Genomic DNA, 27640 nt, shown 5'->3' on the forward strand with positions numbered 1-27640 from the left:
CCAAACATCATAAATAGTAGGTATTATTATTAACATTTGTAGATATAAGGATAACTACATACATTTTCATCTTCTTGTTCATTGTTAACTGGAGGTTCGTTGTTAACTGGAGGTTCGTTGTTAACTGGAGGTTCATTGTTAACTGAAGGTTCATTATTAACTGGAGGTTCATTGTTAACTGGAGGTTCATTGTTAACTGGAGGTTCATTGTTAACTGGAGGTTCATTGTTAACTGGAGGTTCATTGTTAATTGGAGGTTCATTGTTAACTGGAGGTTCAATATTAACTGGAGGTTCATTGTTAACTGGAGGTTCATTGTTAACTGGAGGAGATTCAACTTCAATTTCAGGTAATATAATTGAATCTCTTGGTAGATTATATATATTTCCATCTTCACGAACCATCACCCTACATGTCGTAGGATTAAACTGTAAAATATCAATTTGTACACTTGGTCGTAAAGGTTTCTCTATCTCACTATTAATCTGAAAAAAAAAGATAATAAACAACTTGGTTAAGATATAACTTATAACTAATAATAAATAAACAATTTTATATAAATGTTGTATTATATTAATTAAACATATACACTAAACAGAAAGATTAAATTATTTATAAATATTGATGTAAATATTAACCATGAACTAAGATAGTATGGACTGGACACGGTGGTGTATAGTGCTACATAATGCTAATATATTAAACTAGCTGATCACGTTCACTTTAATGCCCATTAAAGTGCCAAATCTATTTGATTTAAACTTTGTTCAATTTGTTTACTTTATATTCGGTGTATGATGTTCAAAACTCAAAAATGTTATCGATCATCTTGAATCTCAAAATACTTGTACTTTAAAATGTGAATTTTGGAAGAAGCTATCTTAGTGCTCACTTACATGGTAGTATGAAGGTACCGTGCAAATTGCTAGCCTCAAACTATCATTATTTAGGATCTACGTTAATCAGTGAGTGAGTTAGTTAGGACACGTACAATCATATTATATAATGGTCATCCCCCCCTCCGGTGTTGCCCGTAAGACACGCTTGTAAATATGGGGTCGGGGGACCAAAAGTTTTCTCATACTGGGGACCCAAGATTTTCAGCGCTACCGATTGTTTTATTTAACTTCATCTTAGTCCGTGTTTTATACAGTTGGCGTTGTAAACTCTGGGTCCCCATTGCGATCCCCCAATTTCCTCTTGTACATACATTCGTGGTCACTGATAAGCTGCTCGTTTCCAGTACATTATATCTTAGTCCATGGTTTTGACCAAATATAATATAGGTACAGATCTAAAACTATATTCAATCATAACCAATAGCAACCTTACAATAAACAAAAATATATTATTATTTAGTTTATTTTTTTTTTTTGGTGGATAGATGGCACAAATGTTTTATTTTTTCCATCCAGATTCCCTATTTTTCAGATGGATTTTCATTAAATATTATTTCATACAAACCTTGCGTTGGGAGTTATGAACAGAACAAAAAAAAAAATTATGCAAATGCCGTTTTTGAGTTTTAGCGAGAATAACGGACAGCTATATATTTTTATATAATTAGATTAATATTATAGATAGATAGATTATCTATACATATAAATATTCAGTATATATTGTATAGAGAAACAATGTTTGATATTTTATGCTACTCTTAATATTAGTTCATTGACGCTGACAACAGAGTGCGCTACCAGTCACTAACAATATTATTTTATTTATTAATATGTGAAATTAATTAATATTATATTATTAATTGTATTTTATTGTTTAACATAATAATAATTCATTTTCCTGCTATATTGTACATAGTAGGATAAAGGTAATTATTATAATGATTAATTTGACACTGGCGAATGTGTACAATCATAAATAAAAGGTAGAATTACTATACTGTTTTTGCTTCCGCATAAAATTTTTCCATGTGCCATCTATTAGCCGCCTCCCGGGAGCGTAAGACGTTTTTACTGTACATTGTTTCTCTATACAATATATACTCAATGATATAAACTTCTACAATATTATAAGTTACATATTAAAATGTTATAGACGATCTTTAAACCAAATTGTGTTTTATTGGCCATCTCTAAAATCAAGATGAAAAAAAATGAAAAATGTAATATGGTAACTCACTTATCATACGTAAATATGTTATAGTGATACACAAAAAGTTTGATAAATATTTGCTTTAAAAGTTGGACCAAACAACCATTTGGGTAAAATGTAAATTAAAAGCTATGGATGATAAGTGGATTACAAATGACAAGTAGTACATTCCTCAATATATGTCCAATATTGGAGACATTTTTATCATTATCTTTACAAAATTAATACTTAAATATCCAACCTATTTAAAAAACTATTTGTTGTTATTTTATTTGTATTTATTATTTTAAGTACCTACACTCTGGACAAATAAATAAAATTGGTATCCTTAATACACAGTGAAATTTAGTTTTACACAATTTCATAACTGGGAAAATGCAATATAAATTTAAATATGTTACTATAAAACATAGTTCTAGACTTTTTAAGTGTTTAGGTAAAATAATTAAGTTATTACTCAAAACCTTGAACAGTTCACATAAATAAATAACGAGATAAATAACATGTGAGAGAGAAACAACTATATAACCAACTACTTTACATTTACTTTATAATTACTTACTTTTATTTCGTCCTTTAGTTTCTGTTTTGCTTTTTTTACTTTTCTACAAAAATAAAAACATATAGGTATGTATATTAATAAATTAATAGAAGATTTTAGTTTGTATAACTCAATATTTACCTAGAAAAAGCATTGTATTTTTTAACATATTTTTCATTACCCCAAGTATCAAATCTAAGTAGCGCTTTCCGTTTCACTGGCATATCCCAACTAAAAAATATTGATGGATAAAATAATCATACATTTCTTTTAAATTTAAAATATATAAATGTACTAACCGTTTGGTAAATTTCCAGTAATGAATAGAGTAATAATTTGATCCCGTTAAACGCTTCAAAATGTTGCCCCGATAATAAATACCATCCCATTTGCAATAGACTTTTTCACCTAAAAAACAGATACAAATAATAATATTTAACAGTTGCCATAATGATTAATGTATTTGCTAAACATTATATAAAACCAATCAACAAAAAAATTACTAAGTATAAATTACAATTGATCTTATATCTATCAAAAAAATAATTTATTAAATTATAAAATCTAAATGTATTGTTTAAGTATGTAAGTATTTATTACTGATATTAGCAGTTAGTACATTAGTACATACAATTATATATACATTTATTCAATGTTTAAGTTTTGCTACCTTTAAGTAAGAGTTATAGGTGAATATAATTTCTACCTTTATTAGTTATTACATGATATAAAATGTATGGTAGGTATTAAAAATAAAAACAGGATAAAATATCTATATAATATAAATATTTGAACCTAATTAATTGTAATAATATATGTACACAACTATATATAATTTTGTGATATACCTTCCTATATGATAACATAAATATGATCAAAATTGAGCAATTAAAATTGAATTTATTCCCTTTACAGAATCATTTTATAGTTTAATACTAACAAAAAGTTCTGTTAATCTTCCTAAAGATAGTAATTTAATCAAAAAAATTAAATGATTAATTTGTTTTGAAACATTCACAATGCTTACCACTTCTATAATAACTAATAGATACCTATCCCATTATCATAATATATGTATTTAATTAGCTAATACCCATCATAATTATAATATTTGATATGAACATAATATTATAAGTAAAGGCAAGTAGATCAAAAATTTATTTTGTTGTTTTTTCACTTATTTCCGCTTATTTCTAACATCAAATAATTAGAATTTGCTTAGTCAGGAAAAAAGAATATTCAACCATAATTTTTAAGTATGCAAATTTAATCTGCAAACAAAAACCACATAAAAAGTAAGTAGGTATATATATTATAGGCACTTAGAAAAGAACCGAACTTAAAAGTATTCTGTACAGAAGCATAGTACACATTCAGTGCTAAAATAATAATTGTTTGTAAATACGTAAAACTGAAGTATTATATGTGTGTTAAATTAATGTTAACACACAAATAACCTATTTCTAACTTTTTACAACAAAATTTAATGATAGGTACCCATCTTATATAAAAATGTACAGTATATAAAAGGTAGATAACCAACAGAAATAAGCATTTTTTTATTTTTGACTGACAAATAATTGTACCAAACCTTTAAGCTTTTTAAAGTGATAGGGTTGTTATAAATTACAATACAATTAAAACTTATCTAGGGAATCCAATTTTAGCATTTTCTTATGTGCAATCCTTGACATTTTTAATAGAATTAAGAAGTGTACGTCCTGTAGATATATCTTAATTGTTCGACGAACTATGCCATAAAATTTTTAAAAAAATACGCAACAAGTCATCAATGTGGACTTTCAAAAGTGAAACACAGAAAACATAGCAGCCTATGCGTTCGAAGTCGAAAAAAAATACTAGGTACCCAGGTAGTAAGGTTTCATTGATTGCTGCAATGGGAAGGATCGAACGGCGGCGCCCGGACTACGAAAACACACGGCCTTGCTGCTGTATGCGTCTAATAATCGAGTACCCGCACGAGAAAAAAAATGTACCACTGGCCCAAGCGCGGGCCAGAAGCGGAACACCTCGGACACGATTGTCATAACATACGAGCGGAGTCTGTCGGTACATGATGCGGCAGAGGACCGTGGGGACCGTTCGAAAGCAATAATTGATCATTTCGGGCGGAACGTACACGACCCGCCGAGCGTCATTAACATAGGCGGGACGAGACAACATCCCGTGACGAGTGACGCGTAAAATCGCGACACAGCCATTGCGCGCGTCTGTGTTTCTGGTTGTTTACCTTTAAAAAATCGACCCCGAACTTGAGGCGGCTTTTCGGGTTCCGTCATGCCTATCATGGCGCATATAATCTCCATGGTGTTCAAGTCCGACACGGACTTCGTGGTCGGCTTGGCTGGCTCGGCCAGCTTGGATGGCTTCTTCCGGGATCTGGGAGGCATGGCGAAATGATGTGTGGCGGCGAGATTTCCTGCGGCCACCACCGCCGAAGCCGACGGTGCAGCTACGGTTACTCGCCGGAGTTGAGGCACGTCAGCCCGAGCGACGGTATGGTGTATCTGCTCTCAAGTCTTGACACACGAAACAACTGCGGTTGAGTTTGTCGAGCGCGTTACGGGCGATTGAGAAAAAAAAAAAATAATAAATCGATTCGAAAGAAAGAAATCGTACGGATCGGACAAAGAGCCAGAAAATGCAGTAGGCTAACTGTATCAGAAATAATGACAATAATATGATTGTAGGTAATGCGGATACGCGAGAAGAATGACGAGCAAACACGACGCATCCAGCTTAAACTCTCCTGCGAGACTGCGAGACAGCGTCACAGCGAAATTGAAGTTATCTTGGAAAACACGACTGTGTGTTCTACAGGCGCCGGCGGCCGCGGGATAGTGCTGTATTATTACGACGATGTTTTCATGGAGATAGCGCTTTACGGAGGCGGTCGACTATTACCTCCACCACCACCACTACTGCCGCAGCGAGTAAATGCGTGATAACTGATAAGCGCGCGACACGGATATAATAATAATATAATATATCAGCCTGCAGCTACTGGGTCGCGCGATAATCGAATTTATTTCAACCTTACGAAAGACGATCGGAATAATTAATACATTTAATTTGACCACGGGATTAAATTAATTAATTCGGTGGCATCGTGCCTACGACTATATTATTATTATTATTATTATTATTTCTCACTGTAAAAAAAAAGAATTATATAAATAATAAAATAAATATTATAATCAATAAAATATTTCAATATTTATTATTACCTATATTAACTTCTAATTTCTTCTTATCATAGAAAAATATCGTGAAGTACTGGTTGACGGGATTCAGGAGTACTTCAATTTGCGTTCGTGAATTCACGTACGTCGTGTCGCCTCACGCAGTGCTGGGATTTGGGGTGGAGGTGGCTGAGTGGGCTTCATCCCAGGGGTCCTCATAGTTTTAAAATGATTACTTTACGGTAATTACAGAAAAATTAATTAGGAATTTTACATTATTCATAAAGTATAAGGTACTTCTTAGTTATCTTCTTCTGGTGGTCAATTGGTAAATCGGCTTCGAACTATTTACCTAATATTTATACAAAGACGCCGTTTATCGTATCTAAAAAATTATATTTGTGATTGAATATCTATCAAAATGAATACAATGAATGTTTTTAATACAATAACGGAATCGTTCATAACCAAAAAATTATATTTAATTGGTTATACTGTAATGTATGTTTTACTATGAATAATTATTTATTTAAGTCGTTCAGTATTCACTAATGAGTAATGTTTAACCAATTGAAATATTATTATAACTGCACAACTCCATATTATATTACCTACGGGCTATATGGATACCCGACTTGATTGTTTTTATAATTTATTAAAATTAATAAGTAGCTATAGTAATACACAATAGTACTACCAAGAACCTACAAAGATAATATTAAATATTATTTAATAAGCAAAAAATGTATCGTCCTGTTTATTTAATTGGATTTAAAAATTTAGTTTAAAACTTGAAACTGCAATCATTATTGAGATTTGAGAAGACTTCAACCAAGTATATTTTTCATGACTAGAGATCTCCGAAAATGTTATAAACATAGGTAATTGGTAGAATACTAAAATACTTTGTACTTTTGTCAAACATTTTAGAATACTATCTGGTTTTGAAAATTAAATTGCGTGTACTATATAGGTATCAGATAATGATTTAGGTTTACAAAATATAATGTATATTTCAATATCAAATTAACAACAATTGTTTTGAGAAACTACCGATCATAAAAATGATATACATAATATCATGTACATAATATATTATATTATTAGGTATTTATTAAAGTTATTACCAGAGTTTGGCTTACAGAAGTCTAAAACCTAACCCGGCTTTAAATACTACTCTATAATAGACTAATATGTAGGTACTCGCATTGATTATAAATACTTGTAAATACTAGTATTTATAATCAATGGTACCTACTATACATTATATTATTTTCATAATAAATAATGAAATGAGTACCATGAGAATATAAATACACATTCCGTTTTCCAATAAATTTAAAATTATGTTTTTAAAATAAGTAGATATATTATATTAATAGGTACCTAAAATGTCTAAATATACGGGTTAAATTGTACGCAAACACGACGAAAAACAGCTTGTATTTCATCGCATCAAACGCAATTCGAACAGCTAGGTAAGAAATTCAGAATATAATAATATTATATTTATATAAATCGTTCGGGTACTCGGATACTTGTATTCCCCATAATATCTACGTTGAACTGTAGGACACTGCGTAATACTATTTTTACATGAGACGTACGGTGTCTGACACGGGTTTACCGATTCACGAGTACAATATATATAGAAAATTACAAACGAAATCAAGATAGATAGATTAGGTATATACAAATACAATGTCGAACAGTAATTTATTTCTTGACATTGAATTTTCAGCATTGGATTTACCTGTTGATATTTTTTTAAGTTAAAATTCTACAGATAGCGCAGTACTTGATAACGAAATTGAACAAAATTATTTTCTAATTATACCTATAATACGGGCCATGTTATTCCAATAATTAGCCTATAACTAGGCATATAACTATAGTAACTATAAGTGTATACGTATTACGTACTACCATTGAGCCTATAATTGAGTACATCAAATAGTAAATAATACTAATATACTAAATACTATATTAAGAAGGACGTCATATGCCCACACCCGCATGCGTTGTCTCCGTCTTACTAACGCATAATTAATTACATAGCAAATTGACGTTTTGAATAATTAATTTAATTCTGTTTTGTTTCATTTTAGAGTGAATTTAGGACAAAAATAAAATAAAATGTTGTTATCATAAAAAAATCCCATTCGGCGTTCGCAATTATTTATTATAATATTATATTCAAGAGGATGCCACACCCGAATGTGTCGTCTTTGTCTTTACAAAAGGATTTACAATACTACAACATAGTATACAATTTTGAATTTATTATTGCGATTATTATTGTTATAAATTTATATCGTTTGTTATAATATTAGAGTGAATTGACTTATCAAAATTAGAGGTTTATTATTACCTAACTCATGTTTATGTAATTATGTCAGTTTTTCTAAAATAAATTGGAACTTCTGAACGCAAATTTGATATTATGTTGTGCGTTTGAACAAACTGAGACATAAATAGGTACCTATACGTATATCATACACGTACAGTGTGGCGTCCTCGTCCTCCGTATCGTAAGTACCAATATCGTATCGTAGTACTAATAATTAACAATTAATAATTATTATTTATTAGGTAGAGTTAGAGATAGAGGTTAGAGTTGTACAAAATTTAATTTTGGCTGTACATTATTGTACAAAATAAAGTACTTATTACTGCTTGATTACAATTTATGAACAATGATACTAGGTACAAGGTACATGATACGTGGGCACGAAGCTACATGCCTACATTCAAGTATTCAACATAGTCGACCAATACGTCTATTCGTGATGTGCTCTATGCCTATATGCTTATATGTATCTAAATCTAATATTTTGATTCATAGTTTCATTTTGTTCTACACCACTTAATGTATTTCTGTTTTTCCAAATTGTAATCATTGTAAAGAAGTAAGTTACATTTATGTCATGTATAAGTATAATTTACATGAACTTATTTTGTTCTATACTAAAATATAATTAAACCTTTTGTGTTACTCAAATAAGTCATGGCCAAAGATAATAAAGGAAGAAAACAAAAAAATTTAAATAAAAATATTGATAACATTTTCAATTTGAAAGATCAAATTATTTTGAATGGCCATAGTAAGTACCTATTATTGTAATGGTATAGGTATATATATAATATATACAATTAAGTATGATTCAACATACCTACAGCCAGGCGCGGACTGGTAAAATAGGTCACGGGATGCTACACAATTCAAAAAGCAAATAACAAAAATTGTTGGGTCGAATTTAATACATGTAGATTATTTATAAAATATTAATATATTTTATTTTGTTTTAAAAAAATATTGAATATACGTTAAAAACGTAAATAAGCACCAAGTTACAACCAACATTCAATCAAAGTTGTACAATATTATAGATTACTGGTAATCGTAAGTTGGTAACAATCTGCTATTTATTAGGTGTCTAGAGTCTTTAAATATATAATAAATAATATTAGGCAAATATATTTTAGGGCAAGGGATGCTGTGGCATCCCAGAATTCCAGCATCTCAGCCAGCCCGCGCCTGCTTACAGCTTTAATACATTCTAGTATTCTGCAATAATTTTAAATGAGTAGGATCTTTAAATGATACACTTATAATAGGTAGGCACTATAGTATAAATTAATTAAAATGATTTTATGTAAGTACACAAGCAATAGATGTATGATCTTGATTAAATAAACATACAGAAAATTATGAAATATACGACTTGTAAAAAATAAAATTATAAAATTAAGTAAAAGTTGTACCTATGATAATAATATTTTTTATTAGGTATAATTTGTAATATTTTGTAATTTGTTTATTTTAGATATTTAAAGAACTTGATTTACTTAAAACTTTTTTTTTTTTGTAAATTTGATCATAAAACATTAAACAAATATTATAGTTACATACCTATTTATAGTTACAAAAACTCCAAAGAGAAAAGTGAGCAAATAATATTTATCTTCACATAAAATCTTAACCATGTAGGTAGGTATCGTTTCAAACCCATATATTTATAATATACCTATTAGGTAAACGTAATATTTTTTATCATTAATCAAAAATATGGCTTTTTATTGTTTTTTTTTGTCATAGAATCATTAAAAAGTTCAACAAAAATTTAAGAAATTTAAACAATAGTTTTTATAGTTTTTTTTCAACAATTTATTTTACAAATTATAATTATTATAATTTATAACTTCTTTACTGAATGAAATTGTATATAATTAATTATTTTATTATTAATAATAACAATTTAAGAAGTCCTATATTATGCAGATACCTATGTCAAAAATAATAGGTACACTATTATTCAACTTGAAAATTAAAAATTTATTCAGTTTTATGTGAATAACTGATAAAAACTAAAAAACTAAATTATCTTCATACCACAATTGTTATATTTACCAATATTCTTAAAAAATTGATTTATTAACTTGTATCTTGTAGAACTTGAAGCATATTAATTTAAACAATAGTGAAAATATAAAAATCAGCAAACAATATGACAAAGAATACAAAACACTAGGCCCACGTATCATGTACCTTGTACCTAGTATCATTAGAGTTGTACAAAATTTAATTTTGGCTGTACATAATTGTATAAAATAAAGTACATAATACTGCTTGATTACAATTTATGATTTCGGAAGTACGGGTGCTGGGGTAACGCACCTAAATATATATGTATTTTTTGGATACAAACTTCTAAATAGCCTCACTGACAGCTCAAGTTTATCGCAAATCATTTCTTTTAATGTACCACAAGTTATCACTAGTAATTTTCGTAGTTTCCTATTTCTATACAAAAACTAAGGTATTACCTATAAAGGGACATCAGAACTATTTTGGAACATCTATAGTGCTCTACAAAAACCATAGATATTTACAACAACTAGATCAACTAGATTCTTCTTATCATTGAAGTCTGTCGCCATTTACAAAGCAGGCAATGCTTACTTTATTTTTATATAATTTTATAATCTTTAAGGTCTTGTTATAAATCTAAATTTGTATTTATAAACTAATAAAATCCTATTTGTATTTTTATATTAGACATCAAACATCTACTTAAAACCATATACGACATAATACAGATATATACGATGTATTCAGTAAGTATAGTTATCGTAAATGCCTGTGAAAAAAATAAATATTACCTATCGGCTATCAGTCTTGTTTTTTAAATTCAGATAAAAATGATTCTAATTATTCTTTAGAACACTGGAAAAAATGTTGTAATCCATGGATAAATGTGAAATTTGGTTTGTTTCAAAATAATATTAATTACCTACGGATATTTATAGAGTAAAGAGAAAACATAATATCATAATATTATAAACATAATAACTAATTCTAATGTTGAAATTATTATTCGCGTTATATTATGAGTGTATCAGTATCGGGGTCATACGGACGTATAATCAAAATATTTAAATATTGTACTCATATTATATACATATAGGTATATTCCGTAATCCATCATGGTCAAAAATATTTATTTTATGTTGGTAATTCAAAATTAAAAAAACTAAGATTTTAAAATGTAATATAAGATTACTCATAAGTTTGTCTACCTTTATCAAAAAAAAAATGTCTACAAGAAACTTAAATTAAATTTTTATGAGCGTCTGAAATTTATATTTTTACAATATTTGATATTCACTCGATTTCTCATGTAACAATTTTCTTATTCTATTGTAATTAAAAACGAATGACTGTAGATACTTGAAAATTTCACTGAATGTTTATATTAGCATTTTCTATACACCATCAAATTTTAACTCTTTTTGAGCGCTTTACGGACATTGTGAGTTTTCAATTTTTTTAGTTTTTTTTTTCTATAAATATCAATAAAAAAATTTTTGTTGGGTGAAAAAGCATGAAAATTTAATATAAGGCTCCTAATATATCGTTCTAATAGCAGTTAAAAAATATTAAAAATACATAGGCACAATTTTTTTTTATAAGCATTTAAAGTTCAAATTTTGACAACATTTATAAAATTTGTAACTTATTAATTATTTTGTAGTTAAAAATGTATAAAATGTTTAACTTTTATGGATAAGGATTGAAAATTTTAAACAAGGCTCCACGTAAATAGGTTATATATATAAATTACTTTATTCACAATAATATCATCAAATATACTTGGTAATATCATAGGCTGACTGACCGTTTTCGCTCAGAATCGTTTTTCTTATACAATGATATTATATCATTGAATTCAAATTTAACACCATCCATTACAGTGACCCACTTGTAACCTACTGTACAGCAGAGCGACATCCACTTATTCCCTTTTTTTTGTAATTAAATTAAGAATATAAAATAAATTAGAGTATTTCCAAGGCAATAACAATGAGTAAGATATGTATTAGGTATGTATAATATTGCTTCTATTTTGATTTTCGTCAATAACAACCCGTTTCCTAAGAAAACCATACGTCCATACAAAAATATAAAAGCTAATAGGTAAAAAACTGAACTCATGAATAAGGTAACCTAATGACAAACGATGGACGATGATTAACGACCAATTGTATATTTACTATTTATATCAATAATACTTAATAGTAAAAAATGCATGATACATTTATATATAGGTACACTATCTACTGATTATTGAAGGTATTCGTCTATAGTTATGGACGTCCAGTTGTTCAAAACGTTCAAATTGCCATTTTCTCATTGAGAATATCAAAATAAAAAGGAGTATGCCACGTGCCGGAGCAAGATGACAGAAGCCAGAAGGGTCACTACAATATATGTGATTTAGTACATTTTACTTAGAAATTGTCATTATAATATTATATAATAGTATGTAATAATAAATAACATACGGCACGTGAAACTGTTTAAGAGGACGTTGCACCCGCTATGTTGTCTCCGTCTTACACGTGTACGACATATCAAATTTTACGCTCAGCAGATCACGTTTAGCCCCGTTAATTTTAAAATTAGAGTGATTTGACCTCTTATAAAATTTAAAGGTAAGAATATTATCTATCATCGGGTTTTTGCTATATTTTAGTTTTAAATTGAGTTATAAGTATTAAAAGATGTATAAACAATTTACAATTTTAAAATACTCATAATTCACTTTAAAATTGAAATATAACAAAAAGCCGTTTAAATGCCCTAGATAATATTCTTACCTTTAAATTTTATAAAAGGTCAATTCACTCCAATTTTAAAATTAACGGAGCTAAACGTGATCTGCTGAGCGTAAAATTTGCTATGTTGTACACGTGTAAGACGGAGACGAATCGTGGACATTTTCCCCCCTGACTGTTTTCAGCGTTGTAGGACATTTTCTCCCTGATATATTTTTGATGTGGACATTTCCTCCCCCCTTTTTAAAGTTTACTATTTAATAATATAATATTATTATTTAATATGAAATCAATTTATGCCTATTATCTAAGATTTTCAAATATTTTCATAAATATAATTATAAATTATAGATGTTTATTTTTGATCAACTGAACGTCTGAACTACTTAAATCAAATTCACAAGTAATTATTAAATTGTTAAATATTTAAACTGGTACAGTTTTAACAAAAAAAAAAAAAAAAAATTATGAACAAAGGCTAAAAAATATAAGTTATGAAATAACAAATGAATCAGAATTCAAATGTCTTTTACAAAATGTATCATTTTTATGTCGGAATTTTCAACCACTTTTATTAATTATTAATTATAGGTATATTTCTTTATACCTACCTACTTTTTTTTTTTTAAATTTTTATTGTTTCAAGTAAGTAGTTTATTTGATTAAACATATACATTTATAATCTGTTATATATTTTATGAAAATAAAAACTATTTTATATATTTTATATTTTATTTAAAAAATAACATTAGGACACTTATTTGGACGGTCACCTAGAAAAAATTAAAACCGTGGACAGTTTGTACTAATTTAGGTAGTAACAACAGTCCACCGAGTCATGGCGCAGAACGGGATGTCTAGGAGGCTGGCCCAGGCCGGTTCGAGAAGAAGGACCCTCTGAACGAGGTGTCTAGGACGGCGGGCGCAGGCCAGTTCGGGAAGACGTTGAACACAGTTTGAAACTGCAAAACTAAATTGTTAAAATTTGAGGAGATCGCCCGGAGCATGACTCGGCTATCCCCATTTGGCTAAGCCAATGTAAAGATTTGTAAGTCATCATGTTGTTGGGGTATGCGGATACATACTAGCGATCGCTAAGGAAGGTATGTCACTTCCCCATATGAGCCGAAACACATGTGTAAAAATGTATATTAAATGAACGATGTTACATAGGGGCTAAGCAATGCAACAGCAGTACGGCCTCCACGTAGTGGTTTTTTCCAGGAAAAAAAAAAGTAGGAACAACAGTCAATATGGCGGACAGTTTGTACTATTTGACGTAGAAAAAATGTATAATATATATCACATGATTTGTTATCACAAAACACATAGTTAACAGGACGATTTAAGATAATTATCTTAAATCGTGGTTAACTGGCATAAATAATAATATTTATAATAGTAATGATAATAAATTCGTGCTATGTACAGGCTTCAAAATTAATTTAAAAAATCCACTGTCAATTATATGTCATAATTAAGGCCCGGATTTATATGTATTTTCATGTTTTTTCTGAACAGTCCAAAAAATAGCTAGATAAGCTACAAGTTTGATTTGTAATCAAATGATCCGAAATATAAAGTTTTATTTTGCATATTTTTGCATATTTCTGCATATTTTGGTCTTTTTGACATGTACTGCATATTTCTGTACTTTACGATTTTTTATTGATTTTTAAATGCATAATAATATTATGTAATATTTTGCTTATTTTAATTAAAATAACGTATTTATAGTTATATTACATTTATAGTTCATGTAGTTTGACGAAGTCATTTTCTTATCTTATCTGAGATCTATCGGGACAAGTAGTAATCTGTTATTGAGTAGGTTTTAATAAATCATACATTATTCGTGTTTGTTTCTTCGTGTTTGTCGTGATCCGAGTGCGCGTAAAATTCATTCGATTTTATTTATTTATATTTAAAATGCCGAAAATCAGTGCAACTATATCTAGTAAGCAAAAAATGAATCAAAAAAATATAGAATAATTTTATGTAAACATAATATAAAAAATAATGAAAATAAAATATTTTTTTGCATATTTTTTATTTTATAGGGTATATAGGGTATATTTCTATAAGATAAGAGTATAAATGCATATTTTATAGTGCATATTTCTGAGGTTTTTAGAGCATATAAATCCGGGCTCTAGTCATAATATATAAATTTAAAAATTAAAAGTACCTATTGCAAATTATTTCAAGTAATTGTGTATTTGTAATTATTTTATTATTATAATTATTTATTCTAAAAATAGTAAATTCATATCCATATTAAAATGTTTGGATTAAGTTTAGTAGTTTTGTTTTAGTCCATATTGTATTTTAGTGTATAGGTTGTGTATGTATTAGCTGTGTCACCAAACTCATGTTTCATACTGATAGCAATCACGATTTCCGATCTAAAGTTTTGAGCAATTTTATTTTATCTTATTTTGAAAATATATTTCCTGGTTTATTTATATCGCACAAGGTGTCTGCGATCGATTTTTATAATTTTTTTTTCACCGTACAAAGTGTCCGCGATCGATTTTTATCAGTTCATTTTTACCGTACAAAATGTACTCAAACAATAGATAGTACAAAGTGTCCGTTTACCCATGAATATACATAAGGTATACCTACCTATTCGGGCTAAGATAGAAAAACTAAATTTGTATTATAGTATAAATTTAATAAAAAATTTATATAATTATAAAATATATATTTTTTCTTCTTCTATAATCTATATCGGGTAAAAGGTATACCGATTCATTAAGACTTGTAGTATGTTTAAAATGTATTTTTAGCTCATAAACTATATAATTTATTATAATAAAAATTACCTATAGCTATAATATATTAAAATTTGTATAGTATTAAAATTATATAACATATCTTATGGAGGTCTAAGAAGGCTCAGAGTGGGCTAAGCCCTCTAAATGCCCCCCCTATTTACGTCCATGGTAAGTATCTACTCCCTACCTATAGTAAAACGAAATTCTTAAAAATTAAAAAATGTTTACTAATGAATTACCTATTTAAAATTAATTTCTGCTGCAGATAAAATAAAACACCACATCAAAGATAAAAGTTATCTGTGTTTATTTTAAGGTCAAGGTTTAATAATTGTATTAAAACATATTATCTACTAAGTGGATTTATAATATTGTCAAAACTTTTAAAACCATATGAATAAAAATAAGTATATAGAATATACCTATCTACCTGAGTTCAAATTGAAAAATTGAGAAAAAAATTACATAGGTATATAAGTACAAATCATAAAACAAAATATTCTATAAAGTCACACAATAAAGTAAATAAGTATTATTTTTTATAAAATAATATATTAATAAGATAAAATTTATCTAACTAAGGATAATTTTTCTCCGGGGCTTTTTTTCCGAATACCGTTCTATATTATAATGTATATACGTGAAGTATATTGTTCACCACAGTCGACAGTCTTAGAACAATATTGTTCTATGCAATATTTCAATGTTATATTCATATAATATATAGGTACCTAACACCTATAATTACCTCCTATATTATCTTGCAATTTATAAAACAACTCGATGCTGTCTTGTTCTTATCATTGAAGTCAACTGTGATTACTGATTTGCCAAGCAGAAAATATTTGCTCATAGATATAAACATAGATGGGTACATAATATAATATATAATATATAATGTAAACATTGACTGCATAGTGCATTGTATATGACAAGTTTAAATCAATCAATATATTTGCAAGGAGAAACATTATCGAAGCGTATCAAGGTGCGATACGGGTCATCGGTTTGTTTCTTTGGTATATCGCACATCTAACTTCTTAAACGCTCGATTACGAACCAATACGTGTCAATTCACTCCAATTTTTTCCCTAAAAATCTCAAATATTTCATAGGTACGACTGGTACGAGGTAGATTGTATGGGTTGGTAATCGGTAAAAAATACCAAAGGAAAAAAGAACAATTTAAAAAAAATTGTATGCATACCTATTAATTGATTATTACAAAAACAATTGATGATACCAAGTTATTATTATTAATAACCGGTAACACTGCAAACTTACAAAAAAGCTAATAAGTAGTCAAATTGTCTATAGGTATGTATATATCCACATAAATGCTTCGTTCTCATTCCTATAAAAAATATTTTATAAATCATTTGACATACAATTTAAATATAAGGAGTTAAAAAAAATGTATGATAATCGAAGTTGAGTCGAAGTATGTTCCTAAATTTCTAAATCTATGCTGAGACACTGAGTAATATAGGTACTAATAATATGATAAAAACAGCCTTTGATTGTTATACCTATGATCTCTTAAAACAATTTTAATTGCTAGAGGCATGACCCTTTCAAAATCCACACGTACAAATACTGTATCTGGAAACAAATTGTTTTCTTCACACTTTTTTATAATTGTGTATTTGTGTTTAACATTGATCCATAGGTGGACATGCTTTTTCTTTGTAATACGTTTTTAAGGAGTTCAATATAGGCAATGTGTGTGTTGCAGGACGTGTAAATGTGTGCGTAGTAATAGTGATCACTTTTCACACTAAGTACTTTACAAGTCATTAATACTACAAATGTGAATTTTGGTGAAACACTGAAATTTTTTATTTGTCATTCCAATAATATGCTAACTTTTTCATAATCAATTAATATATTTTAATTTTTTTTAAATTTTGTTGTACTTTTTTTCCGTGTTCTTTTTTCTTAGGTCTTTTTTTGGATTCAGTTGTAGGTACTATTAGTCAATAGAGTGCTTTGATAATAATCTCTATCAAGGCATTCTAGGTACTAAAATATGGTACGTAGTACGTAATTAAAGACCAATAATTAATATCATTATCTATGGTCTCGTATGTGTTATCTTTAAGCTTATTGTCAATGATAACAGGTAGCATATCACTGATACTACTTATCACCGGATTTTATAGTTTTGTATCCTATTTCTTGTAAAAAATATTAAAAACTAAGATTAATTAAAATAATTTATGAAATATACGTCTTGTGTTCATTCTATAATGTACAGATACACATTTTTCAAAGCAGCTGACCACTGCCGGCTCGCCTTAAGTAATATAGTGTTTAAAAGAAATGCTGGTCATAACAAATGGTCCAATATAAAGCACATAAAAGGAGCCAATGACCAACAGAAATCACTAATGTTTGCCAGGTTTAGTCGTCAAATGAAACTAGCCATCAGGGGTAATATTTGCATTCTGTTATTAGCGTTTAAATTCAGATCATGGTTAGGTTATAAGTATATTATAAGTTTAAATGTTTAATGATTATGTTTTGCCTAACCGTGTGCCTTCCATAGATCAATTACATATTTATTTCATTACTTAAGTATTAGTGTATTACATAATACATATTAATTAATTATTATTATACCTATTATATTTTTACAGTATCAATATATAAACTCATATGAAAACATTGTAATTAATATTATAATTTACAATATATCAATATAGGTAAATATATGCTGTATAATAATGCCAAATTTCTTATGTCAAATATTTATGCTATCAGACAAAATGTTCTTTGTTTTATTTTTAATTACTCTTAATAGTTTTTTATGGTTTGGTATATTATATTTTTTATTATTGAGGTGTCTTTTTATTTTAAATTGGTTTTTAATTTTGTTTCTCAATAGTCAAAACTATTAAATGTAATTAAGTAATGGTTATGGTTTGTATCCAAACTGTAACACAGGTTTATACATTTTCCCTACTCAAGTTAAGTTTTTCTAACCTACTACATTAAACTTAAAATTGCTTCACATAATAAAAATACAATTAAAATACCTATATCACATTTTATATGATTAACTCAATCAATGTATTTATTTTTGCTAATATATCACAATACCTAGATCTGAAAATAAAGATTTTATAGAATAACAGTTAAAAAGATTTAATTAATAGTTTTTTTTTTTCAGAACAAAATGATTCAAATCCTGACACCAACTCTAAGTTGGCATCAATAATTGAAATGGCCAAAAAGAACAGTATGCCGAAAGATACTATCTTAAATACTATAAAAACACATGTACAAACATTTGTTAATTACTCCAGCAATTATTTTTCAAATATATCCAATATATTTTTTGTTTTAATAGACTGAAAATTCAAATATTTGTTGTAAATAAAAAAATCAACACCTACGACCTACCTATATAGAAATAAATATTATTTTTTATTTTCTAATTTCAAATAATATGATTTTATTATTTTAAGAAAGTAATTTTACTAGTACTTTATTAATAACAACCATAATTACATTTAAATTTAAATAACAATGAATTCCTGTATAACTACTGATGCAGTCTGTTAAATATAAAAATGTATGGGTGCAAAAATATTTATATTGATGACAAAATGTAATTCACTTACTATTTTTCTATAAATTATTTATTTTTCAGTCGAATAGTAAAGCAGATCCACATTGGCATGAAATTAAAGGACCAAGAGGTTCAATTATACTGATTCAATCATTAACAGAAAATGCAAAACTACTAAAGCAAAATTTAAATACTTTGGTACGAAAATCAGGGTAAGAATTTTATGATGTAATTAATCATATTTATATAACAATTCTCAACATATATTGTAAAAACTGTTGATAAATTAGATTCTTAGTAGAATGATGAATGTATTGGTTGTACAATGATGTTATTCATATTTATCTATTTTTTTGTAAATTATTTTGTAGTTCTTCAGAAGTTGTTCCAACTACAATTTAAAAATATCAAAAATAAATAGACACGGAAGTTTAAATATTAATAAAATCAGATATTTAAAATTAAACCAACAATTTTAGTTATTTTGTTTTAATTTAAAAAAAAATATCAATTGGAAGGGCTTTTATAATTTTCTATATATAATGACATTTTAGAAATATTTATACTCATTTGAAGCTATTTATTCCATGTCTATTCATACTGTCTTAAGGTATGTCAGTATTGACTTTGAATTGAATAACAATTATAATATACATTATATAATATTATTTGCAAAAGTTAGTTCAACCATTTAACTAATAGAAAAATTAATTAATAATATATTATAGTAATATAAATAAATCATAAAATATCCTTAGAAATAGACTGTCTCTGCTCAGAATTGTCGTACACAACTATTTATCATTGAATTAAATTTTAACACAATATCCATTACAGTGACCTCAATGACGTGGTACACGCTTGCTATAAATACACCGGAGCGACTTTCTCGGTTTTTTCTCTCGTTTATTTATTATTATTAGAATAGTTCATATTTTAATCTGTTATTGGCTTACAAATAATATGCTCCTTTTTTACAGCCTACAGTATTTTAGGAAAAAAGATTTAATGACACTTGTTAAAGTAACATCAAAAAACTCTTCAAAACTAAAACACCCACCTATTTATGATAAATATTATTCATACAATTTTCAACTAAATTAAATATGCTACAGTGTTATAACATTTGAAAGGACTTGTATTTTGACCTTAATTAATTCAGAAAAATGCCTTATTAAATTTAATTGTTTAAATAAACAGTACCTACATAGATAAAAAATAAATTCAACGTGAATTTTATTATATTCAAAAAACTGATCATTTTAAAGTATTTAGTTAAACCATCTAATATGTATTAATTACCTTTTTTTGTATTTTATTTTAAGTTTAGCATATTGTGATTCTGGAGCTAAGCATTTGTTTATTCACAAAGGAATCCTAATAGCTAAACCATCTCCAGATTTGATAAACGCAACAGAAGATTGTATAGAACATGCAATTAATGCTGGGGCTGAAGAAGTAGAAACTGCCGGCGACGATTTAGAACCTGGCTATTATAAAGTAACTTTCTAATTTTATCCTTTATACTAGTTATAGTGTTAATTTTAAATTCAGAGCCAACTGTAGTATTTACTAGGTAGTTAGAAAAAAATTGTTTAGTTATTTTAATATTTAAAGTTTGTTAATATTCTGTAATCTTGGAAACTACTGAACCAATTGGTACTAAATCGTGCACACAATTGAGACCCAGAGAGTGTTTATAGTTTTGTTTTTCATCCCACATAGGTTATGCTATAGGATGGCTCACATAGGAATTTTGTTATGGCCCAAGAAAATCAAATATTTTCTTCTTTATACATATAAAGAGTTGGTTGAATAAATGAAATAGATTTTTATATAATGTATAATATGTTTGTATAAATGAATATTTGTTTGTAGCTTATATACACAAAAACTATTTGTTCGACTTAATTTACTTATATCCATGTTAAGATAATAAGACGTTATGTTGTCTCCGTCTTACACACGTACGCCATAGCAAATTTTCGTTCACCAGTTTCAATAGTGTGCTGTTAGTTTTGATATTAGAGTGAATTTGAATTGACCTATTATTAAACTTTTAGGTAAAAACATTACTGTGTTTTCTCATTGGCTTTTTACAATATTTTAATTTTTATGTGAATTATGAGCATTTTAAAATATTATGATTTTACATACTCACTTAAAAATTAAAATATCATAGAAAACGTAGGTATTCTTACCTTACCCTACGTTATAGAGTTTAATAATATTTTCATTTAAATATTGATGCCACAAATCAATCTCTGTTACTACTTTGTCATAGCTTTCAACATAATTTTTGTAATAATCGACAAGATTATGAAGGTGCATTTAAGCAAAAGATCTGATCAATACAAAATTACGTGAAAACCAACTATCTCATACTTTTGTGATGATTGAAACGATTGTTTAGCTGTTGAATCTATAAATAAAACAAAAAAATATATTCTGTAATAGTTTTCTTAATTTTATTTTGGAATGTTACTTCCGTATTTTTGTCGTATAGAATTTTTAGGAATTTTGATTTAAATATCCAATTGGTTACATAATATTATGTACCAGTAACTTCATATTATCTAATATATATATATATATATATATATATAAATTAATGTTTGTCTGTGTGTGTGTGTGTGTGTGTGTGTGTGTCCTATATTCATTCCTAAACGGCTGGATCAATTTTTATGAATTTTTTTGTGTGTGTGGAGTGGTTCATGGGATGATTTAGATTTACAATTGGACCTGGTAGGTTGAACCCGGAAATGTGTTCAAACAGGGATTTTGAGATTTATGACGTAAATTTTTGTTTACTAATGGTTATAGGAGAAATAATTAGTAGAAATTAGTATTTATTTATTATTGGTTGGTATTGGTTGCCATTGGTTGCCATTGGGTATTTGGGCAGATCAGGTACAAGCTTGCTTCAAATAGAATTTTCGAACATTGCCTACTAAGGTGGATGAGTTGCACTTACGGCAGCAAGTTACACCCAAAAGGAGTTTAACAATCATAATTATTTTAAGAGTTGCCATTTTTAATAAGCATTGAAGTGCGCGCGGGATCAGCTAGTAATTTATAAATAATAAATTATTCAGGAAAAAAAATTCAAATTAATCTAATTTATACATTTATTTAATTCCCAAAGTTGTCTACCGCTTTGGTTACACCACTACATCAAGATGAACTTGCTAAGAACACCTAAGGTCTCTCTGAAATAAATGATTTTATTTAACTTAAATAGCTTCCTTTTATGTTAATATGCCACGGTATTCTAATTCTACACAGTGCTTGATTTGGATGGTAACGTGAAGGACGGATTTGTCCTTTTTTAAAAATATAATTATTATCCTAATCAATTAGATATTTAAATCTTTGTGTATCCACATTTTTTAATATTTTTGCATCTTCCTTTTTTTTTTCCTTTCTAATTCAAGCACCGTTTTTACAAGGTAATATTATTTATCATATTTCACAGATTCAAAAATATTAAAGTAGTTAAAAAATAGTATTTACTTCTAAATTATCATAACTTTGTTTGCTTTACATAAGTTTTACTATTTTCTGGTCTTATGCCGGGTTCACACTGTTGCAATTTCTTGTATGCTTTTTCCCGCATGCTTATTTTTACTCGTGCAAGAACAAAATTGAACAAATGTGAACGTTAATAATACGCATGCAAGTTCTTGCATGCTCAAACTTGCACGCAGTCCGGCATGTCGGACAGTAATTGAATGCAATTAGGTAATTGTATGCCAGTTTATTCTCGAACACGTTCTAGTGAACCACGTGGATTGTGTTTTATGAATTTTGTTTAATTAATAGAGTATTTAGTTAAGTACATTTTTTAAATAATTTAATTTGTAAACACTGAAATGGCCTCCAAATCAAAATATAGTTTGAACGAAGAAAATGTACTAAAACTAATTACTTTGTATCGTCATCACGAAGTACTATGGAACGTAAAACTGGACCAATATAAGAACAAAGATGCACGGAACCAGGCATATAAATTAATATCTGAAGAAATGAATGAAACTAATTTTGGACCATCTGATGTTCCAACCAAAATAAAAAATTTACGTACGGCCTACCACCAAGAAAAAAGAAAAGTAGAGGATTCAAAAAAGTCTGGATCAGGTGCCAACGATGTATATAAACCAAAAGTATTTTGGTTTGAAGCACTTGATATATTTTTGCATCCGGTTGTCGAATCAAGGAAAACTCACTCTAATTTGGTAATTTTTTAATATATTTCACTACCAAAATTTAAATAAATTAAATTACATAAATACCAATAGTAAATACTAAATTTATGGATAATATAATATTAAAATTTAGTATATAAGTCCGTGAAGTTGGCCGCACAATGTCAAAATTTTAATAAATGTAATATGTAACTAATACAAACATAATAATAATAATAATTAATATATAGATAAATGTACTTAAAAAATCATATTATCCTGCCATGGAACAGCACCTTCGTTATTAAAATATTGTGTGTATTTTTCTCGCAATGTTGTGGCTGATGTCGACGGATATCTCGGTGGATGAGAAGTCATATTTATAATTCCTGTTGGTTGTATTTCATTACGCCATGATCCGGGAGACCAATTACAATTATCTAAATCTTCATAATCAAATGTACCCGATGGTGTGTAGGTATTAGGCGATTTTATTCTTAGCCAATTATGTAAAGCACAAGTAGCATTTACGATACTGTCTACCTTTTCTGGAATAAGTGATATTGGTTTTTCATAAACTCTAAATCGACTTGTTAAAATTCCAAAAGCATTTTCTACTATACGCCTAGCTCTTGACAATCTATAGTTAAAAATTTTTTGTTCTTTTGTTAAATTTCTTCGGGCATATGGTTTCATTAAATATGGTTTCATAGGAAACGCTTCATCGGCAACAAAAACTGCGTCTTTTGGGAGGTTTAGTTTATTATTTTCAATTGCATATTTTAAGGAACAATCTGCAAATATACCACCATCCGACTGTCTTCCTTTTGCTCCAATATCTACATAACGAAAGCAATAATCATGATCTACACTTGCCATTAAGACTATACTACAAGAATTTTTGTAGTTGAAGTACTCAGTCCCTGTCCCCGGTGGTTTTTTTACAACTACATGTTTCCCGTCAAGGGCACCAACGCAGTTAGGAAAATTCCAACGCAAATTGAAACCATTTTGGATTTTTTTCCATTCTTCTTCTTTTCTAGGGACCTGGAAATGTATAAAAATATTTCAGATTTAAAAATAATATAAATATTAAATATAACATAAAACCATAAAACCATTTGAACAGTTGATTATTTTATTTATCACGTTTTCGAAGTACCCACCTAATTTTCAACTTATTATTTATTATAGGAAATGCTCATTGAAAAAGATTACGAATCTCAGTCAAATTCTGTTTGTGAAAATTTAACATCAGCCGAGTCCATTAAGCTGAATAGTTCTTTTTCATCAGTTGAAAATAATGCTACATTAATCTCTACAGTTAACAATACATCCCAACTATTATCGGACTTATCAGAAAAAGTTTTATCACCTCCGCTACCACCTCCACGGGCTTTAAAACGATCAATTTCAAAAAAAAGGAAAAATGAAGTGTCGGATACAACATATCTTGATAATGCTCTAAAAAAATTAGACGAAATATCTGATAAAACAACACAACCGTTGGAAATGAACGAATTTGATGCATTTGGTAATTTAGTATCAACAATGTTAAAAAAATTACCCATAAATTTAGCATTTCAGGCACAAAGTGATATACATAGCTTACTTATTAAGTATAAATTGCAAGCTGTACAACCAAGTGGAGTATTTAACTTTTCACAAACACCAGTTATTTATAATCAACAAGCTACTAATGATATACATGTGGATTATTCATCAGGGCACAACACAACATTAGCAGTTCCATCAACCAGTAATCAAATGTCAAATGAAAGTAATGGTTCATCAGCCTATTCTTCAAATGATGATATTTTTTCTTTGTAAATATTTTATATTTTTTGTAGGTAGGTACCTAACAAGTTTTTTATTTTATATATATTTTTTAAGTTTTTGAATTTTGATAAAAAAAACTAAGAAAAGGTTAAGTTTTATTTAAAAAGAATATTATATTGATAAATTTTATTTTGGTTAGTTACAATTTTAAATCTCGTTAAGATTTTTTTTATTTTACTTACATTAATTTTCTGTACCTATATTGTTTACCTAATTTACTTTTTGGTGATAATAAAGTTAAAAATATATAGTACTTACTTCAATGAATTCTTTCAATGCAGTATAAATAGCATTGCATACATCTGGTAGAAACGTACTTATTGTGTTCTTAGGTACTCTGAATAAATATTGAAGACTGGTAAAAGAATTGCCTGTGGCCAAAAAACGAAGTACTATTTCCAATTTTGTACGTGCAGGTAATGCTTTTCTAAAAAAAGTGTCTTCTTTTTGAATTAATGGTTTAACTTTCTCCAGTAAATATTGAAAAAGGTAATAATCCATTCTCAAAAAGTTTTTGTATGATGATGGATCTTCATTTCTTAATTCAAAACATAAACTATTTGATGCGCCAACACTATTTCTTCTACTAATCCATTGTCGAACCCATAATCTTTTTTTTTTTAAAGCTTCTTGCTTCTTTTTTAAGATTTCTTTACGAAGCATATCGCAAACAATAAGTACTCCTTTTTTTGTTGAATCCATTTAACAGTCTCGTAAAAATTAAAAATATTTCAAAATTGAAAAAAAAACAGCACTTCTACTCGCGATCAGATCACTTTTGAAACTAAACAATATTTAAATACATACAAGACTACACATATACAAGCATATATGTGAACATGCACTTGCGTATTACTATGCGTATTCTTGCATGATATATATTGCAAGCAAGTCTACAATGCAAGAAATTGCAACAGTGTGAACCCGGCATTATAGTTACTAAGTTATAATATAATAAAAAAAAAAATTTAAAACTTTAGTCTGTTCATAAAATAAAATTGTTTTAAAATGTATAGCCCGATAATGATAGCCGTATTGCCGTATAACCATTTTCTTAATATTTATGGTTGTATTAAAAGTTATAATAATTGTATTGTATACTATATCATTGTAGCCTGTAGCACAGAAATTCGTAAAAATGGAACTAGTCAATTTAACACATTATTTAATGCTTCAATATTTTAAATTTTTATGTGGTTATTGATATATGTACTTATTGAATTATGTATATTATTGCATTAACCATTTTCACCTTAAAAACAGGATTACCTACTCAATTAGAAGCCACATAATTGTATGAAAATCGATTTACTTTGTTCTGTTTGCAATGTACCATCTATATTTATAAATATTTTGATACAAATATTAATTTAAGTTTATTAATGACAGATAAATATTATTAAGTACCTATACAAAATGTACTTTGAATAGTGGTTGTCGGGGTGTTGATCAGTTGCCCTCAACCAAATCATATAATTACATAAACGATTATAATAGCAACCCGTAAAATAGGGGAGAAGTGTGTCCTTCTATAAAATATAATCCTTGTATAAATAATCAAATTCAATGACAAAAAAAAAAATAATTTAAAATCAAAAATATCTCATAGCTATAACTTATAGATATCCTAATTTTCCGTTGAACTTTTTTTTTTTTTGTTAAAGGTAACAAAACTTATTGAATCTTCTATTAACATTTCTAAAGTAAGCTATGAAAAGAAAAACTCTATGCATTTCTAATCGAATTTGAATTCTAATCGGGATTTCGATCAATTTTGTCATGTAATTTTTAACAAAATGTTCTATAAATGTTCTTAAAAAAGTTCAAACAAGTACATATACATGGCTATATAAGCATAGTGTACTAAAAATAAAAAATATTACCAATCGCTCACACCTAAACAAAAAACCCAAATCTAAGATTTTAAAAACAAATATAAAAATAAAAATATAAGCATATTCAATTCTGTAATATCAGTCATTTTTACAAAGCATAATACATAATACAATACAAAATATTAATAATATATCTAAATTGTTTACTACCTATCATATTTTACTATATTTATTATTTTTATAATATATTTATTATGTTTTTTTATAAGCATTCAAAGTTAAAATTTTGACAAAAATTTATCAAATTTAAAATTTAATAATTATTTTATAGTTAAAAATGTTAAAAATGTTCAACTTTTATATCTAAGGATTGAGAATTTAAAACAAGGTTCCACGTAAATAGGTTATATATAAATTACTTTATTCACAATAATATCATCAAATGTACTTAGTAAT

The 27640-nt window shown here is 27.7% G+C and overlaps 4 protein-coding genes across 15 annotated transcripts in view; 2 read left to right on the forward strand and 2 right to left on the reverse strand.

Annotated features, from left to right (window-relative positions):
* Positions 1-5498, reverse strand: part of LOC132948020 (MATH and LRR domain-containing protein PFE0570w-like) — a 67067-nt gene extending 61569 nt beyond the window's left edge. For 8 of the 12 annotated variants that reach the window (XM_061018253.1, XM_061018254.1, XM_061018255.1 and 5 more), the window contains exons 1-5: positions 4902-5497; positions 2950-3058; positions 2792-2881; positions 2672-2714; positions 63-485 (exon numbers count right to left, since the gene is read on the reverse strand). In XM_061018253.1, the coding sequence (XP_060874236.1) occupies positions 63-485; positions 2672-2714; positions 2792-2881; positions 2950-3058; positions 4902-5061 (825 nt within the window). In that variant the 5' untranslated portion in view covers positions 5062-5497. Of the gene's footprint in view, positions 1-62; positions 486-2671; positions 2715-2791; positions 2882-2949; positions 3059-4901 lie in introns of all 12 variants that reach the window. The other 4 variants (XM_061018262.1, XM_061018259.1, XM_061018256.1 and 1 more) reach the window with 1 other exon arrangement.
* Positions 5499-17894: 12396 nt separating this feature from the next.
* LOC132948744 (translational activator of cytochrome c oxidase 1-like) overlaps positions 17895-27640 on the forward strand; it is a 29217-nt gene continuing 19471 nt past the window's right edge. The window contains exons 1-4 of the mRNA XM_061019376.1: positions 17895-18185; positions 18925-19034; positions 19408-19538; positions 20652-20826. Coding sequence (XP_060875359.1) covers positions 17972-18185; positions 18925-19034; positions 19408-19538; positions 20652-20826 — 630 coding nt within the window. The 5' untranslated portion in view covers positions 17895-17971. The remainder of the gene's footprint in view (positions 18186-18924; positions 19035-19407; positions 19539-20651; positions 20827-27640) is intronic.
* Positions 20833-25737, forward strand: LOC132948743 (uncharacterized). Its single transcript, XM_061019375.1, has 2 exons — positions 20833-23561; positions 24705-25737. Exons 1-2 carry the CDS (start codon positions 23199-23201, stop codon positions 25338-25340), a joined length of 999 nt encoding a protein of 332 aa, XP_060875358.1. The 5' UTR covers positions 20833-23198; the 3' UTR covers positions 25341-25737.
* Positions 23576-26109, reverse strand: LOC132948742 (putative nuclease HARBI1). Its single transcript, XM_061019374.1, has 2 exons — positions 25608-26109; positions 23576-24557 (listed from the first exon to the last, which is right to left on the reverse strand). The coding sequence occupies exons 1-2, from the start codon at positions 26049-26051 to the stop codon at positions 23772-23774; spliced, it is 1230 nt and encodes a 409-aa protein (XP_060875357.1). The 5' UTR covers positions 26052-26109; the 3' UTR covers positions 23576-23771.

The sequence above is a fragment of the Metopolophium dirhodum genome, chromosome 7 (genome assembly GCF_019925205.1).
Source record: "Metopolophium dirhodum isolate CAU chromosome 7, ASM1992520v1, whole genome shotgun sequence".
Taxonomy (NCBI): Eukaryota; Metazoa; Arthropoda; class Insecta; order Hemiptera; family Aphididae; genus Metopolophium; species Metopolophium dirhodum.